Genomic DNA, 18,970 nt, shown 5'->3' with positions numbered 1-18,970 from the left:
TTATTTGGCTTTCAATGCTCCACTTGAAGTGGTGACAGTTGAGAAATCCATTAGCGGCTCATAGTGTGGGTCCCTGCAGACGCTGAGGGGAACATCTTGGGACTGCGGCTTTGGCAGTCACGCCAGGCCAGCGCTTCCCTGCTCATCAGTCCGTGCTTTTCAATGATTAGGTAGCATCCATAATTGCAAAACTTTGAGTATTTCAGAAGTAAATGTTGGGAAATGCAAGGCATTACTGCAAGTACTGATTGCTTTGTCTTGCATATGCTTTTTTTTCTTTTTATTTCCTAACGCTTCTGTCCTAGAATTCCTAGTAGCTTTTTGAAGCTGAATGTCCTTCTGTCCTTTGGTATTTTGTGGCAGTTTTTTTTGTGTCAAAGTACGGTTGCTCAAGTTAGGAAAGCAGATGAGTTCAAGTTCAAGTTAGGAAAGCAGATGAGAAGGGCTCTTTTTTCCATCTTTAGTATGCTTTTTTTCCCCAGAAGCCAAACTGTGCCAGAAGATTGATGATTTGAAAGAGAAGTGGGAATCCTCTTACGTACCTGCTCATTTTGGTTCTTCTTTGAGCTTTGTACACCTTTGTAGTAACTTTGCTTTGCTACTGCTTGGGTTATTTTCTCATGTTTGTGATGTTTAAGAAAAGTAACAAAATAGTCACTTGTAACAGAAATCCTTCTTTTTGCATGTAGGAAACTCACAAATGGGTGCTACCATAGTAGATGCATTGGATACTCTTTATATCATGGGCCTTCATGATGAATTCAGAGAAGGACAAGAATGGATTGACAAAAATCTTGATTTCAGTGTGGTGAGTAGAGCCTGCCCTAATATTTCTCTAGTCCTTTTCACAGTGTTCATCTTGGGGGGAGACAGAAGAGGTCTTTCAGGTGAAACTTAAAAAAACGTATGGATCAAAGTGTCAGATGTGAACTTAAGTGACATTCTCTGTGTATCTAACGTTATTGTAGAAAAAAAAAATATCCCACAACCCTTTCACGCTTACAATTGCGAGTAAAGATACATCTATATATTGTATTTTCTAAGTGCAAATTATAATTGGATAATGGAAGAAAGGGGAAGTGTTTTGTGAGAAAAAGCCAGGCTTCAGAAATGAAGACCTAAAGATGAGGTTTTACTGGCTGATAGTAGCTGCAATTAACTGAGCTACGAAAGACAATTTTCCCCCAAACTACAGCGTATAAATTACTTAAGAATACAATCTCTTCTTCCATTTCTTAAGAGTTTTAATGTAAAATAGGCCATTTGAGTTCTTGAGTTTTCCTACAGGTTCTTAACCTATCACAAGAATTTCCCAGGTGGTCATACAGCATCTGACATTGTTGAGAGTTTGGAAGCATTAAATGGAAGAAATGGCTCTGTTCTAGTCTTATTGATTAGTGTTCTTAGTACTAATTTTGGGACTGTCACAGACTCTGTGATGGAATTTGTATTTCAGTCCTTGGATTTGCCCTATGGTTCCAAAAATAATTTTTCACTCAGTAAATGCACATAATGACATGTATTTATACACTCAGAATTCACCAAATGGTTACTGTTGTTTCTCTATTTTATCCTACTTTTCAAAAATTATTTGTTTGGGCTTTTTCCTTTTGATTTATACCTTGACTGTCTGGCAAACATCAAAGAAATCTTATTCTGCTTTTACAGTTAGTGCCAGATAATTATTCAGTCGAAAACTGAAGATCTTAAATATATCAGAGAAAGTGTAGACATAATGATACCATTGTGAGGGTGAACTAAATTGCTTCCATAACTTTTGTCTGATCTAAGGCAATTTCAGTATAAATTTGCAATATTAATCTAGGATTTTGATGGAAGAAATTTACATGGCCCTCTGGGGTTCAATTACATCTTCCTATGTATCAAAAACCATTTCTGAAGGTTAATGAGTTGCCTTGTGTATACACCAAACTTGGGTAATTTCCTTATATGGTTTGGAGTTTATAAATAAATACAGGAATTTGTTCCTCTTAGATTCTTTTACTGGGAAATGGAAATGATTGGTTTCGCTTTACACTGTCCCACTGCATGTGTGATTCATGAGTTTAATAGGTATTAAGTGGAATCATGCTGCATTGGTGTTATTTTTCTAGTATCACCTCTATGTGAAAAGAAGAAGTCTTTTACTAGAAACATTTGGGAGTATTTCAAACTTTCAACTTTTTAATCAGTGCTGTTTGAAGAAATCTTTATTCATATTAGCTTTCTGGAATATGTAATATGTGCAAAATGCATTTAGTTCAGATCCAAGCACTGTAGGTGCCATAGAAATAGCACGAAACACCTGTAAATCTCATTCCAGCTGTGTGCAGATTGGTGAGTCAGCTTGTTCCGTGTACGTTGTAGTGACTTTTCTGGATAAAAGGAAAAGTCTTGCCTACCTCAAAATCTCTTAATAAAACTACATTTTTATGTCTAATAGGTTGAAGAGAAGTTTATGGGGGAGACAGATGGAGTGTATGTGGAAAATTAAGTGAATGGGGCACAGAGGGAGTCAGAAAGATGTTAGAACTATCTGGTTCCTCTTAATTTTTTGTGGGTTAAATGAGTCAAAAGATATGGTTGAATTTAGCCTGAGGGTAAAAATGTGGAGGAAGGCAATAAAATGGTTTATTCTCTTGGGTTTCTCAGTGGCCTTGCAGTAGTTGTCATAACATAAAGGCTATTCCTAGACAAAGAGTATGTTAAAATGGAGCTCTGAATTTGAGCTTAGTAATTCAGGTTAAGAAAGTGCATTATGAGAATGCTCTAATTATTATTTTGCTTTATCTTTTAAACCTAGAAGGTTTGGTGTTATGCTGAAACATAAGAGAAAAGATGCTGAATTATGGAAATGTATGGTCCTTGACTTCTTTCCCATGAGCCCCAAATTACTCTAATTGCACTTTGTGGTGATAAAATGGTTAGAGAGCAGGAGAAAAACTAATTTGATTTTAATAAAATCGGTTGAAGCTGTAACTAGAATTGTCATTTGGTGTCAGGAAGATGTGTGTGAGAATTTCAGTATGGATCTGGAGACTGAAATGGTACAGACCCTTGCATGTGGATTGCCTTAGGATATGTACTTTCCTCTGCCTTGTCAATTTTTTTTTTCTTCCCTGATTAAGGAGTTGCTTAATTATTTATTTATGCTTTCTTTCTGTTTTAGAATTCCGAAGTGTCTGTTTTTGAGGTCAATATTCGCTTCATTGGCGGTCTTCTAGCAGCATACTACCTTTCAGGAGAAGAGGTAAGGAGACTGGAAGGTGTCTGAAATTCAGTGTATTCTAGCAAACATTGCATATGGAGGCTTTTCTAGAATCTTGATTTTTCAATAGCTTGCAAACTAATTTCACAGCAGTCAGTTGTCCAAAATAACCAAATTCTTAGAGTATGGAATCTTTAAAGTTTGCTTCTGAGTAGGTCTCCTGCCATTTAGGACACTTTGTTACCATTTTGAAATGCTTCTTTTATCAAGATATTTTCAGAAGATACCCACTCAAGCATCAGCTTGAAATGTCAAGTGAAATGTCAGCCTTCTCATGCCAACAATAACTTGTTTTGATATTCTGTAACTCCACGAAGGTGGAAATAATAGCTTTGTTGCTTGTCCTGCAAAGCTGTAGGTTTGCCTCATCAAAGTGCTACTCAGTCTTCTTACCATTTTGTTAGTGACAAACCAAGAAATAGCAAGCCAGTTTTATACAACTTTTGAAACGTCTGTTAAAAAAGATGTGGAGACGTGCTTCGATTGAAAGGATGCGTATACCCTAAGTCTTGCAGCCATGGACTTCCTTAGTCCAGCAGTCACAGTGCCGTGACCTCTTATTTCCCATAATTTAGCAAGGCTAGAGTTTGACCCCCAGTTCTTCTCATGTCTTACCTGTCTTTAACCTACTACCCGTGTCTTTGATTTCTTTGGTTTTGTCCTTTTTTTGTCATGACCCTTCTGTAGCTCACTACCAGACACATTTCCTGGCTTAAGGCTTTCAATGTTCATAGGTATCATCCTCCTTTGTTTAGGGAAGCACCACGTACCTATCAACAAGTTCTCAGGGATTTTAAGCCTGCAGCCCTAAAAGTAACCAAGAGAAAACCTATAATTTGTTGGCTCTTGAAGTCTTTGGCATCATCCTGGATATGTGAATTTTCTCTTTCATGAGTATCTTCTCTTCAGAAGAAGAGCTCAGTGGCAAAGCAAAAATCCTGTGTACATTTTGAAAGAATTGGGTAGTTTATTTTTCATCCAGTGCTCCTGCTTCATCTTCTTTAAACTGGAATATGCTTCTTGGAGGCATCTGCTGTGAGTATGAAAAACCTCATCGAAAAAGCAAGGATCACGCATCCATACCTGGATTGTTTGTACAGATTGATACTGCACCTGTGCACAAGTCCCTTAAAGAGAATTTTTTTGCCCCAGTATGCAGATGAGTGCAGCCAAACACTGCCAAAATACATGCTTTGCCTGCATTTGTAAAGCATAGTATTCCTTCTTAAATTTGCTTCTAACCTCTTGGTAGAGTCAGAACAAGCTCCTTTGCTTAAATAGCTTTAATTTCTTTCCTTCGTAGAAAGCATCTACCCTCTCTTTGCTAAATGTTGGTTGGGCTGAGTGTTTTGTTTTTAAGATTTTTATGGCATCATTCTCTCCAACAGACTTCAAATGCTTCATGATTTGTGATACAAGATTATTCCCGTCAAATGTCCATATGTATCATCTTTATTTTCCTAAAGAACTGCTAAAAAAAAGTCCTCAGACTGCATTTCTTTCAAAATAGTGTGGCAGCTAGGATTGCTTTGAGTATCTGAGAGACTGCTTCATTTGCCAAGTTGGATGGGGTTTCTCTGCAATTTGTCATTGTGCGTATGACAAACAAGGGAATTTGAGGCTCTTCAGCAACTGAGCCCAGGAGAGACACCTGTGTCTGGGAACTCCTTGGAGTTGGAAGCAGGTTGCTTGAGATGTGATTTCCAATCTGGTCTTCTCTCTTCTGTTCCCAGAAAGGGAACATATTCCTTATCTCAGGATTGTGACATGCATGATTTCTTTATTCACTGCATTCAGGCATGTGAGGAGACACTTTTTAGCATTGCTAAGACAGACAAGTCTGTTCCCAGCCATTTGGGCTGATCAGGTTGTGAACATGCACATGGGCTTACACCTTTAAGGCAGTCTCTGTCTCCTGGTAGGTATCCTTTCTTTGTTCACCAAGCTACTATCTACTTGATCATATTCACTTGTTGATATTCCAGTCCCCATCTTCCTACCTCCAAGCCTCTACTTCTGCAAGTCGGTTGCTAGATTGGTTTAGAAGGTTTTCATACTGATTGCCATACTTTTGCATGTCTTGTTTGATGTATTTAAAGTGAGGTCCAGTACAATGAACAGGCTTCTTTGAATTAGTTCTGGTTTCTCCTTTTAATGAACACAAATTCTGCTTAGGTCTGCAACAGGCATTACTGCTGTTTGGTGATAGTTACAAAAACTGTTTTTATTTCATTTTGACTTCTATCACTTAGTGTGGATAAAGGTGCTGTAGGGACAACCATAAAACAAAGTGTCTAAGACTCGACATCAGCTGTGGAGCTTTAATCATTTGTAAATGGCCACATCTGGAGAATTTTATGGTCATCATGGTTTATCTATAATGCCTTTTGTAGGGACAGGGTATTTGTGCTCGATAGCATTTTATCTGATTGAGTCATAGTGGTAGATATTGACCATAGTTTTCAAGTACAGCAGACTATTAATTTAGATTAAATAGTCCTTTTTAATGCTTTTATTGAAAATATGTTCGTTTTTAAAGTTTATTTAGCATGTCTAGTGGCATGGCTCTGTGGTCTCCATGCTGTATTTAGACTGTCATGTTACTGGTATTACTTAGAGGAGCATCAGCAGAGATCATGGTTTTAATAATGCTGATAATGGTAGAATTTTAAGCCTTTCATGTTAAGATTGTGAGTATTGCTGTCCTTTTATCAGTAAGGGTTCCCTCTTACTGCAGTGAATGGGTGAATAATGAAATATAACTCCCTTACAACTAAAAATAAAGTTGCTGTTTTTAGCAGCTGACAGCTTGGCTGAAAATGCTGTAGGGCTTGTCCTGTCCAGTGTTGAGTCACAGGCCTTTCTTTGTGAAACATGACACGTGTAAATTTTTTAACAGCTCAGCCTTTCACATGTGGGTATTTCTGCTGGACTTCCATGAGTGAGGAGCATGTAAAGCTAAAGCTTGAGAAGGATGCATTTTGGTGCAAATGTCTTGGTTGTCTTGCCTCACTGTACCTTTCTGCTGATGTAGGGAGACAAAATTGTTTCTCTGTCTAACAGGCAGTTCTCTTGATGTGTGAAAGATCACCATCTTTTTCCATTTTTCCATGTCAGCATGCCTACTGAATAGAAGACAATCAAAATATGCCTGTGAACCTTGACAGAGTGGAAAATTTGCCCATGCATTGTTTCAGTCGTCTGAAGTTGAAACAACACTGATACCTCTCTGGTGGCAGGGGTCGTAGGTCTGCAGTCTGGGGGGCCCTTGTTTAAATCCTCTGCACAATATGTTTTCCTGGCTGATTGTGGACAGGCCATCTGGTGTCTGGCTAGGTGTATGTTATCAGATCTAAGTGTGCCTTCTCTGCCTCAGCTCCCACAGAGAAATGAGGTCTCAATCTGTCATTGATTTTGAGATTCTTTGGGCCAGTGACTTTTCTCCAGGGTATGTTATTGAAATATATAATGAATATATGCTAAAACAGTGGAATATAGCATCATAAAATGGTTTGGGTTGAAAAGGACCTTTAAAGATCACCTAGTACAACTCCCCTGCCATAGGCAGGGCCACCTTTCAACAGACCAGGTTGCTCAGAGCCCTCTCTGAACTGGCCTTGAACACTGCCAGGGATGGTGTGTCCATAGCTTCCCTGGGCAGTACAACCTCATTATCCTCATTGTAACAAATGTCTTCCTAATAGGGCCCTAAGAGGGCTTTGAGCAGTCTGATCTGGTGGAAGGTGTCCCTGCACATGGCAGGAGTTGGAATTAGATGATTCTTTTTGGGTCTCTTCTAACCTAAACAGTTCTGTGATTATATCCACTCTAAACATACCCTCGTTCAGTTTTAAAACAGTTGTCCCTTCTGCTGTCATTAGAGGCCATAGTAAAAAGTCCTCTTCATCTTTCTTATAAGCCAGGCCCCCTTTAGGTGCTGGAAGGTGCTATAAGGTCCCTCTGGAGCCTTCTCTTCTCCAGGCTAAACAACCTCAACTCTCTCAGCCTGCCTTCACAGGAGATGTGCTTCCCTCTGATCATTTTTGTGACCCTCCTCTGGACCTGTTCCAACAGGTCCACATTCTTCCTTGTAGTGGGACCCCAGAGCTGCAAACAGTAATAGGGACCTCAGTGTATGTGGGGGGTATAATGTATTTCTTTTGAAATTATACTGCCAAACAAAAGAAAGAGGAGGTTGGACCAGATAATCCCCTGTGGTCCCTTCCAACCTGCCCGATTCTGTGAAAGAAAAAGAGGCTCAATAAAAAATGGAGGAAAAATGCATAATCTCTCCTGGGAGTGCTGTGTATCAAAAAATAATAGAATCATCTAGGTTGGAAAAGACCTTGACAATAGAGTTCAGCCTGTCCAGGCAAACTCTCTTGTATTTTGCTGTATGCCAGAGATTTCTTCCCAGTTTTCAGTAAGCAACCAATGCAGTGTTTACTTCACTCATCATTATTCTTTATTAAATTGTATGCTAATAGGTAAATTTCTAAGTACCTAAATAGCTAAATAAGAAACGCAAAATTCGTTGTGCCTATATTCAGTAAGGAGCCACTAATTAAATATTTTTGAGGTATAGGGTTTAGGAGAGTTGCTTATTAGAATTGTGAGTGACTGGGAGACACACTGTGAAAACTAGGCACTCCTATTTTCTACCCCAGGTTGTGATAGAATGGATAACGTGTTTATATTTTACATTTTGATCAAACAGGATTGTAGTTAAAGAGTGTGAACTGCAAGTTTTCCACCTTCTGAGTTCAGAGGCACCACTGTGCTTCCTCTTTTGCATCTGTCAAGTAGAGTTAATAGTCCAGAATAACATACTGCTGGTAAAATATATAATGACTTCTTAATTTAAATTGAGCCAGACTGTTTCTCAGTAATCCCTGCAACAATCCTTCAATTTCTAGAAGAACTACATACAGTCTGCATTATGCTTGTGGGGTGGGGGACAACATTATGATACAGCTGATAATACAACAGAAATAAGTAGGAATTAAATGTTCCATATGCCTAGTTTGGAGTAAACATTGAGTATGGCAATTTAGGATGAAAATCAGCCTTACATGATTTAAAAAACAAGCAAACAAAAAACATCAATAAAATCCCAAAACAAAACAAAAAAGCAACTTTTTTTCATGTGGCTGCTGCATTAAGGGATTTTCTTTCTTTTGTGATTCATACTGGCACAAATATAATTTTTGTCTTTAGTTATGAATCCATGTGTTTTTTTTATAGTTTTCAGTGATGCCTAACAAGGCATTGTTTAGCATTTTCCCCAGAACAATAGGCTTCTTTGTTTATTCCAAGTTAATTCCCTAGACTTACTGTATAAGAATGTTTTGTGTTCTTTTTGATTTTCTGTAACGTAGTATCCAATACTAATAAAATATCTTGATATTGTATGTAACAGCATCAGGATAGAAAGGCTTAATGAAAGAGTATCATGTATACAAGGAGATTAGAACAAGATAAAGCCACTTGGATTTCACAAAAAAAGGATGCTATTGCAAGTTACACTCTTACTAGATTGGATCTATCTGTTCACACAGTCTTCTAAAGTCATTTTCCAGGGAGGTTACCTGGAAATGAGCCTATGGTGTATAGCTGGTTTCTCAGGATGTGCCTCTGGAATTCTTTGATCTCCTTTGGTGTCTGACTAGTTCTGTGGTTCAAGATTTTATTCAAGATCAGTCATGTTTGGTGCTTGGTTTTTCTCTAGGTAACACCAGGTTTTTCTCTTCACTATGGATGTTGGGATTGGTAAATTATTTTTTTCAACACGAATTATCTAGTTAATCTATTTGGTATATGATTGTTTATATGTCCATCCACTTCTTTCAGTCACATCTGTGGATCTGGATCTTTCTGGGCATCAGGGTATCTGATACTGATTTCTGAGGGAAGATAGGAGCACTGCTTTGTGAAATCACTGCCTGTCCACAGTGCTTTCAACTCCTGGTGCAAAAAAGCAGCAAGCAGGCAGGAGGTAAGAATGAATGGCACGAAGTAGAAATGAGTTGGCTGATCTCTCTGTGTTAATGCTGAAAGAACAGAGCTTGCCAACAGACCGCAGTGATAAGCTGCAGGAGAATACACAAAATGGATCTGTGATGATTGTGTCTGAATGTAGAATTAGTTGAGAGCAGGCTACCAGGAGATCAGTGTCCTCAAGGACTAAACAGTAAAAAGTCTGTTGCAACCTGATGTAGGATATCACAATGGAATCTTTAACAGAAGCTGGATTTTCTTGTGGTGTGCTGCATCAAGTGGTCCAAGAGCTGTAATTTCTGCTATGCTATCCCCAGACCTGGCTAGTGAAGGAGCAATCAGGACGAGGAAGATGTCACAGATGACAGTGCCAGAAGAAACCAGCTTCAGTCCTTCATATTGGGTGTGTGAATTTTTTTGAGCTCATTAAAGCAGATGGAGATTCTTAGAGCACCTTGAAGGATCCATTGTTCCTCATTTCTGAAACCCATCCAAAAGACAGCAGTGAAGGTGCTGAGCCCTTCTATGAGCACTATTTTCCCTTCCAAGTCTGTGAACACACTGTAAATGAACTTTCTCCTCTCCAAATGTGAGTTTGTTCAAGGAGGGAGGGAGAGACAGCTGCAGTCCGAGTGTTGCATGCATGCAGAATCATCCTGTAATTAAACACAGAGAATGATCATTGGAACAATAAAGCCTAAGTAAGATAAAGAACAATCTTGTACCAGAGATTATTGGTCTGTGTTCAAAATCCTATTTTTTACAGTTGTATTTGATGAATTGCTGTCACTGCTCCTCTATGGCTCCTACCCAAGAGCCTCCAGCATTGATGATACCCATTGCTAGAGTGAACAGGATTGCATGCCAAATGTCTGTCCAACTTCTTGAAAAATAGATAGATAAAGTCCAATTTTTGGAGCAAATTTACAAGAATAATAATCTCTTCACAGTGATCCTAGTCACAGGCATGTCTGCTGTCTCTGGATACTGTGACATCTTCCCAAAAGGTTAATAGTCCTTGAGTACTATTTTTTCTCCATGTTATGGGACCACTTCTTGCTTTAAGGAAGTTTGTCTTTCCAGAGCAGCTTGGCATAGTTACTTCTTACACAGCAAGTCCTAGCCAAGCAGAAAAGGACACCATCCACTGATAGTTACAGAGTTATCAGCATCTCCCTGACAGGGGGGGAGTCTTCTACCTTCTATATATCAAGTCTGTGCCTTCCCCATGGCTACAGCCCAGGTCAGTGATGCTGCATGGCTAACTGATGGCTAGCTGTGGTGGCAAGCCCTCGTGACCACGGACCCCTTCTGGGGCTTGGTGTCACCTGTGGGAGTTGGTAAACTCCCTCAAATAGCAGTTTCAGCCTGAGTTAGGGATTTTGGTATTTCCCCTGTGTGTTTCCAGCATGCTTTATTTTCTGTTCTCTCATAATATGTGTTAGGATATGTGTTAAGTGAGATACTGTTTATATGGAGAGCAGGAAATAAAATCCTCTAACACTGAAAGAAAGTACCTGGAGCAAACATGTGCAGGCACTTGCTGGAGCTGTGTCTCCAAATAGGAGAAGGCAGGTTGCAAAATGCATGTCATCATCAGGAGGCTGAGGAGATGTATTTAACTAAGAGAGTCAGAGGAATATGATGTTACATGCATTTCTTTTGTTTCACTGCAGACTTTCTTTCAGGTACCTAGATTTTTATCCAAATTAAGATGGATCCTTTAAATCTGTGGATTTCCCCAGTCTTTCTGAACATTAAAGAAGAAATAGTACAAAACCATGTAAATAGATCCCACATCTATACAGACAAAACTCTTTAATGGTCGTTTCAGTGAGTAAGCCTATTTTATTTTCTGATTCTCAAGAAGTCATTGCTTGTTTTGATGTGCTTACTCTGTGATTTTTTTTTTTTTTAAATTGTATCACAGGCTGTAGAATGCATCTGCCAGGCTGGTTGTTTTGAGCTAGGGCTTCCTCCAAAGAGGTCTGCATGCTGACTGTAGTACCATACTATCAGCAATCCTCTGTTCCAGGTCTGAGATGAGTACTACATTCCAGGGTGCTTGGGAAGCAGTGCTCTGTCCTGCAATTTCATGAAATGCAACCTCAGCCAGAGGGGAGATCACAGGGGAAGAGCTAGCCAGTCATCACCCATACCGGCTGTGCAGGAGAGTTGGCGGGGGAGGTGTGTGTGTGTCTAACACCTGTCTTTATGAGCACCCAGGATAAACTTCCTGTTCTTGATGTTTTCTGTGGAATTGTATTGGACATATGTCCCATTCAGGTTCATGAAGGTTTACAGTATTGTGAGAGTGTGTGTTCTCATGCTCATTTCAGGCATTAGTAATTGCAAAGTGTATAGACTTGAGGATAAAAATACTGGAGATAGTTACTGGATTTGGAGTGCTTCAGTGATCAGGAGTATGACTTTACCTTTTCTCAGCAATTAGCACTCTGAGTGCCTGTGGCCCTCACAGATTAGAGTCCTTAAAACTTCTGACAATTCAGCACATTTTCTGAAGCAAGAAGAACCAGGAAAAGGAATGCCACAGCTAGCAGTGATCTCTTAAAACTTGGATTTAATTCTTCTGACTAGCATCTCACGGATAGTCTGTCACAAAACCAAATACTGAGCCCATGGCTTCAGAACTGCTCTCCACAAAAGTTCATCTGCAGCTCTTTGCAGCAGAATTTGGAGGCTGTTTCCAGTTCTTACATGTGTTCTGGTTTGTAAAGAAAGTGACTGAGAATTGGGGTAAGTGAGTGATACTTACATGCTCTGCCAAGAGCTCCTTTGTTAGCAGTCCACAAGAGATTTGTAGGGTGTGCAGGAGTGACCCCATCTTGCCTTTAGAGTAACTAAGGATTCTCTGGTACGAACAGCATTTCTGAGGAGAGAGGGCACAAATGACCCATTGACTGCTTGCTTTTTTTCATGAAGTGAAGCTTCACAAATCATTAAAACTTGTGGTGTGACTGGCAGTGGCAAATAAAATATTCCTGCTGGCAGTACTGCATGGAATGACAAAAGCCTGGAGATGGATAGAGGGTCGGTTGTTGCACAGTGTACACGGCTGTGCTTTTGAGGAACAGCGACAAGTAAGGAAAACAAAGTGAATATTATTCTAATGTCTCTTGTGTGATAGCAGCAGGAGGACACTTACACCATTATGACAAAGTGTTCTTGTCTGCTGCTGATTTATTAATACAATAAAAAGGGTAGCTTATTGTTTTATTTTTGTTGAACAAAGTTATTTACGATATTTGCAATATAAAAAAAAAAAGATTAATGGTTTACTGTGTTTACCTTTGCCAGCCTTAGATATAATGCAGTTCATTTCATGACTGTCTTTTTCATCCTTTTAAACGTCATCAAAATGACATATCTTTCTGGGCAAAATAATAATATCATTCCTGTGGATAAATCCAGCCTCAAATCTCATTTAAAGTAGAGCACAAGGGATGTTAAGTACCTGATATTCTATTAAAAGATAATCAAACTAATCCTTTCCAGGAACCTGACAGGCAGCATCTCCTCTGTTCAGGAAAACTCATTAGTCAAATTATGTTATATGGTCAATGGATATCCCCAACAACCAACTTAAATATATAAAAGATAGGTCTTCATTAAGTAAGACAATACTGTGTGTACTGGTTTCACAGAATTCTTAGATGTACTTAGGAAATTACTGAAATTAAAGCTTTCAGCTTTATCTAAATTAAGTTTTCAAAGGGTGAAAATCTCAGAAGAGTTAACAGCATTGCGTATGTCCTGTTCAAAGATGAGATTTGCGCTTGTTGCCAGGAGATGAGCTGCTTATTCATAAGTAGTTGTGACAGCTCACTGGTCTCTTAACAGGACACAGCCTGAAAAAAACCTCTATTTTTCTTTGACTTTTAAAGCATTGTCTCATATTGGGCGTTGCCACTGCTCACTGCAGTGCAGATTGCATTGCTTGTGCAGTTTCTGTTTCCAGGCTTGTAGTAAACATTTTCTTGACTGGCAGAGGACACTTAGCCCAGTTCATTGCTGCATCTTGGTACTGCACGACACCTGAAGTGGAGAAAACTGACTTCGCTGCGAATTTGTTTCTTCCACTCTGAGTCTGATTGGAAATAGGTTTTTCCTGTTAGTATAATATACTTTAAACTGGTGGAAATAAAGGACAATCTGTTTTAGCACTAGAAAATACAATCGCTATGCAGTGATTGCTACTCTTAAAATTCATTATTTGATCATGTTCCCGTAGAGGGCTATAAAAACTAAGGAGGAGTAGATCATTGGTAACTATTCCTCACATGTCATGGATCTCCTCTTGACCAAGTCTGTTTTTCTGTCCCTCTTCAGTAGTTTAAGAGTCATATTGATGCCAATGGGCACCAGTGACAGCAAGCACAGTATCCTACGTGTTGTTTTTCCAGACATTCATTTACTGGCATTACTCTTGACAAAGTAATATATTAGTTTCTACCGTGGAGTTTTCCTGTTCTTTCCTCCTAGGTTAGCATTTGCACTGAGGGTTTTCACGCTTTATCTGATCCAGAAAGGAAGTCTGGCATTGTCTTTTGTCAACTGAAAGCACAGTTTTCCAGCAGGATTTTTTTCACTTTGGAACAGAGCTAAAATACAACTCTGGACATGATACTGCTTTAAAATCGAGCATCTTTGGCTGGCTTTGCCTTTTGGAACTTGTTCTCATTCAGTACTAACTGTTATGTTTCTGTCTTGAAAAGGAATTTGCATGTTAGCTGAGAACAGATATAGTGAGAGGAAAATAAATGCCATGAATGCTCCAATAACAGCTAAGCAAACCCACTACAGACTAGGAAAAATATTACCAGAAAATTGTTCCCTGTAATGATGTGTGTAGCTACCACATGAGAAAGATGGTGAACTCTTCTTGCCTGTTAGGAATCAAGAGGATGCTGCCTGCAGTGATATTCTGTTACCAGTTATGAATCGGATAATCAGGAGACAAATTTTTAAAGGAATGACCAAGAAGTTCTCTAGCCTTCCAACTCAGCATGTTCTGTGATTTTTTTTTATTTTTTTTTAATTCAAAACACAAGATTGAAGATAAGTGCCTAAATCAAAATAATGCAACTCTGTCCATTTTAGGAAAAGGTCTTTTAAGGTGACCTAGGTAATTGTGAACCAGATAGTCTGATTTCACTTCTTCTCCCCATCCCAGAAATTTACATAATGGAAAATAAGAGATCATCAGTACAATAGTGACTTGACAATAAAAGGCTTCTCTTAAGAATTTATATCTGACTGTAGGTTTGCTCTTATTGAGATGGCAAATAAGTAGAAAACTCCAGAGAAATTTAATTGAATGTTCAATTAGGCCTCTGTAAATTAAATCCACTTTAGTGTTGCTAAAGGTGTAGGTGCAGACCGGAAGTTACAAAAGAAATGAACAACCTATGTTGAACAGACTAACATGGGGAGAGAGTAAGGGACTGTGTTTTGAGTCGTTGTGGCTTTGGAAGAGTATGTGAAACTCAAACAAGGCAAGCTGCTCAGCTTGAACTTCAGGTATGAAATCCTGTGACAAAAGACCGATGAGCATTTGGATTTATAAATAAGAACTTCAAATATGAGGAGGAAATTATTTCTGCTGAAGTCATTAATAAGGACTGCTGTTGGTATGCTTCAAGCTTCTTCGTAATCACATTCTTAGAAGGACTTGTAAAAGCAGCAGAAGCAGTAGAAAGTCATGAAAAGTTAGAGGACTGGTAGTTGTGCCTCTTGGACATGAGTACTCAGTATGTGGTACATGACACAGTCCAGATATCTCTCTGGAACGAATATTTCACTTAAGTACTGCTAATTGATGTAATTATAAAGGTATCTTGACACTTACTCCTTTTTTTATGCAGATGATCAGATTGTTGCTCTTGAACATTTTTTGTTTTCATTTGCATGGCATAAAAGAACAACATTTTTATCTTGCATTTCTGGTCCTGAGAACTATAAATTACACTGCAGGAGTCTGGATATTTATCTCACCATTTTGTCAAAACAAATGTCTAGTTTTTCAAGTGCCTTGCAGAATTTATGCAACTATGAAGATTCAGTGCTTACTAATTCATTGCTCATAGGTTTTGTTTGCCAACTAATTTTCTGCCAGAACTCAGTCCATATATATGTATATATATATATAATATATATATATATAAAATTCATATATAAAAAAACCTGTAGATAAGCTACATATCTGTTGATTGGTGAAAATAAGCCAGTTCATTAAAAACAAACAAACAAAAAACCAACCAAACACTACTTAACTTCTATCAGGTGGAATGTAATGTGCTTTGCATCTGACATTGTATCAGGGATATGTTTCTGAAGATGTAAAAGCTGTGTGATTTTTACTTTTTTTTTCTTCCCCTAGACTGCAATTTTTGCATTGTAATCTGTCACATTATACCAGCAGGAGAGGGGAGGCTGTGTGTATAATGACTGCACATAGTGTAAAACAATATGTAATTTAATCTCTGTTTAACTTTTCTTTGTAAAGGCAAATACAGTCTAAAAGGGACTGAGTCATTTCTGGCAAAAACTAAAGGGGAAATCAAGATGAAATTTAAAATGGAAAGCTTGGCAGCACACTCAAGAGAAATGGGAGACAGAGGAATAACTGAGAAAGAAAGTAGAAATTGAGACAATCTAAGCACAGAGTGAAAAGACAAAAAAGATAACATGGCACAGAAAAATATATGGGAAATAAAGGAAATACTTGTCATGAATGGAGAAGGTGTTAGGAAAAGATGTTACCAAAAAGAAAACATATGTCAAGAGAGATTAATAATCACAGGAAGTAGATAACTTCTATTGCACAAAAATTATTCCGATAAAACTTGTTAGCTTAGTACAAACAGCTTAATTATTTGACTTCAGAATCATTTCTTAAGGTTTCTAACACAAATTTTTCTTCTTAAAAACCACAGAGAGGCTGGATCATGAGTTGGGTTGTGAACTTCAGGCACATAATGGAGTCTGTTACTCAACTCAGTAGGACAGCTGGTAGTACCAAAATACCGAAGATCATTGATTAATAGAAAAAAACCACCCAAAAATGGAAAACAACACCCCCAAGATTCATTGATACCATTTGCTTTGCCTGGATGTGTTTGGCTACAAAGGCATATTGAAAGACTGATATATTGGAGTCAATTCTAGCTCCTAGGAATGTGTTTTGGAGATGAGAAAGTGTTTTTCCCCTGTCAGATTCCCCCACATGTTTCTTATAATCCTGTTCCTCACAGCTGTACTGTTGGCAGTCCATCCGTTTTATGTCTTACCTTCTTTAGATCTCCATTCATTCCCTGTCCTTCCTCTTGACACCTTTGTTTCTTCCCTTCACTGCCTATTTAGGCTCCCTTCTTTTACCAACTTCTCCCTGACACTTCACCTTGTAGGAGGTGGGGAACTGGAAGCCCTGTCCTTAACCACTTCTCCTTCCCCACTGGCAAAGCTGTCCCTTGATGGCTCTTTTCTTCAATTTTCTGACGGCCATTCATTTTTCTCCTTTCTCCTTTTCCTTTTTCCACAGTTTAAATCAACCTTTCTCTGTGCCAGCTACTAGTTGGGGAACATTTAAGCTAGAAGCCGTACATTGTCTGTGCTCCCACATCTGGTTCCCTCTGCTACTGTAGTAGCTCCTTCAGCAAGAAGAGATTATGCTTAGGCATGAGTGATTGTGGTTGGTGTGTTGTGCAAATTCAAGATTGTCGCTTCTAGGCCTGGGACCATTTTTTTTACAAAGGTAACTAAGCTGGCAGGTTAATATTGCTTGTGTGGGTAAACTTAAAGTGAAGAAGCCAGAGATATGAAAAGCAGGAAAGATGAAGCACAAAAATTGCCTACTATTCTAATAATAATAGCAGAAGAGAAAATTAACTCAAGACTGCCATGGTTTTTGGCTCAGTTAAATGGGATGTGAAGCAGTGTGCTACATCTTCTGGAATTATCAGATCGAGGAGGCATTTATATGCCAGATTTTCATCACATTTATTCTGAATTTTAAGTCATCTGTGATGTTGACTGACTGGTGTAAAGTGCCTTGGATTTGAAGGCCCTTTAAAAATTGAGAACATGTAACATTTCTACTCAGATATGCATGAAACCTGTGCCAAGGAAGCTGATACAGCTATTGAAGTGAATGGAAATTATGCAGTTTAATTGAAGTATTTATTAGCCAGTGGCAGGTAGTTCAAATATGATTAGCTGGTTGTCCAGTGTATGCCAAATTTTTATGTTCAGATCTTCTAAAGTAAAAATGTTGAATATTTCTAATAAGCTAATATATGCACAGACTTTCTCATATCGGTTTTTCAAAAATATCAGTAGTGTGAAACCAATGAATATTTCATTATATCCTAAGATGCCTCAGTCAACAGTAACTGGATTCCTCATGTCTCTTGTCCAGGAAAGCAGCTTTGGAAAACTTTTGAAGAAGATAAAGATAGTATCACTTAAGAATTCCATTTGCAGATCTTTCCCTGCTGATGGTAGAGAATCACCAGAGTATTTATCTTTTATCTAAGAAGCAGCATTTGAATATGTAATTGCTAATTTGTAAAATGTAAATAGGGGAAGTTGTAGTCCAGCAGACAATATCTGTCTTATCTGCAGTTAACTGAAGCAGTTGAAGTATTTTTGTGTGTTTATTTTTCAGCTCATTTGTAGACTGTAGCTGAACAATATGATCAGATAGGCATTTTAATGCTTTTCAGTACAACTCAACTTAGGAACTACCACTATGATAGTTCTCCTAGATTGTTATGATGGGGTAGTTTCTTCCCATCTCTTTTGCTAGTTTTTGTCCCTGTATTCATTAATCCAAAAAATCATGACCTGTATTTTCATCTCAAAGCAGTCTAGAGGCTCTAGGAAAGAAACAGCTTGGATGTATGAATGGACCTGTTCAGTCCTGTGGGCTTTACTGAGCTTTTGCTTTCAGAAGTAGAATGCAGAACACAGTTGCAGCTTTTACCTTGGAAGTTGTGATAATTCTGATACACTGCATTAGAAAACTTTTACAAGCAGAATCTCTGGATCTCCAAAAAGAGAGACTAAGGATAGCCAAGCTTGTGTAGCCATGAAGTTTAGATCAGAGGCAACTGTTATGTGACCTAATTTCATGTGTCATCTGAAACTGGACAGCCTTCTTTGCCTTCCTACTGTTCTTTAAAATTGTCAGCAAAAGTGTATCTTTCAGGGAGGAATCCAGTGTGAGTTTCTTAAATAAAAGTATTTGTAGAAGTCTTGTTTGTGATTTTACTGGTTAAAGAAAATGTCAACCTAGTCTACATGTTTTGAAAACTAAGGGAGTTTCTTTTTTCCACAAAGAAGGAACATTCCATGACACATTTATTGCCTTGTGAAATGAGCAAATCATCAAGTTATGTAATATTTATGGCTTAAGTGCTATCTGCTTTATCCTGTTGCTCTTGAGAAACCAGAATTCTTATAGCACAGGAATACTTTGCAGCAGCAGAGGTAACCAGTCCTGGACTTCCATGAGGGTGAATTTGGCAGTGTTTTAAAATTTTGGAGACTGTTAAAATTCAGCAGTTTCTTTCCCTCTGCCTGTATAAACTGCCTGTGTGTAACAGCTGAATGCCTTGCAGAGGTGTAGTAGCTTTACTGGCAAAGGTTTAAGTGAGTATCATTGGGCACCAAAGCTAATGCACA

At 38.4% G+C, this 18,970-nt stretch overlaps 1 protein-coding gene across 2 annotated transcripts in view; it reads left to right on the top strand.

The window, feature by feature from the left end:
* MAN1A2 (mannosidase alpha class 1A member 2) overlaps window positions 1-18,970 on the top strand; it is a 136,004-nt gene that overhangs the window by 60,810 nt on the left and 56,224 nt on the right. For both annotated transcript variants that reach the window (XM_010396079.3, XM_019283823.3), the window contains exons 4-5: window positions 690-808; window positions 3,170-3,250. In XM_010396079.3, coding sequence (XP_010394381.2) covers window positions 690-808; window positions 3,170-3,250 — 200 coding nt within the window. The remainder of the gene's footprint in view (window positions 1-689; window positions 809-3,169; window positions 3,251-18,970) is intronic.

The sequence above is a fragment of the Corvus cornix genome, chromosome 1 (genome assembly GCF_000738735.6).
Source record: "Corvus cornix cornix isolate S_Up_H32 chromosome 1, ASM73873v5, whole genome shotgun sequence".
In the NCBI taxonomy this organism is placed as follows: Eukaryota; Metazoa; Chordata; class Aves; order Passeriformes; family Corvidae; genus Corvus; species Corvus cornix.
This window is presented reverse-complemented; position numbering and strand designations above follow the sequence as displayed.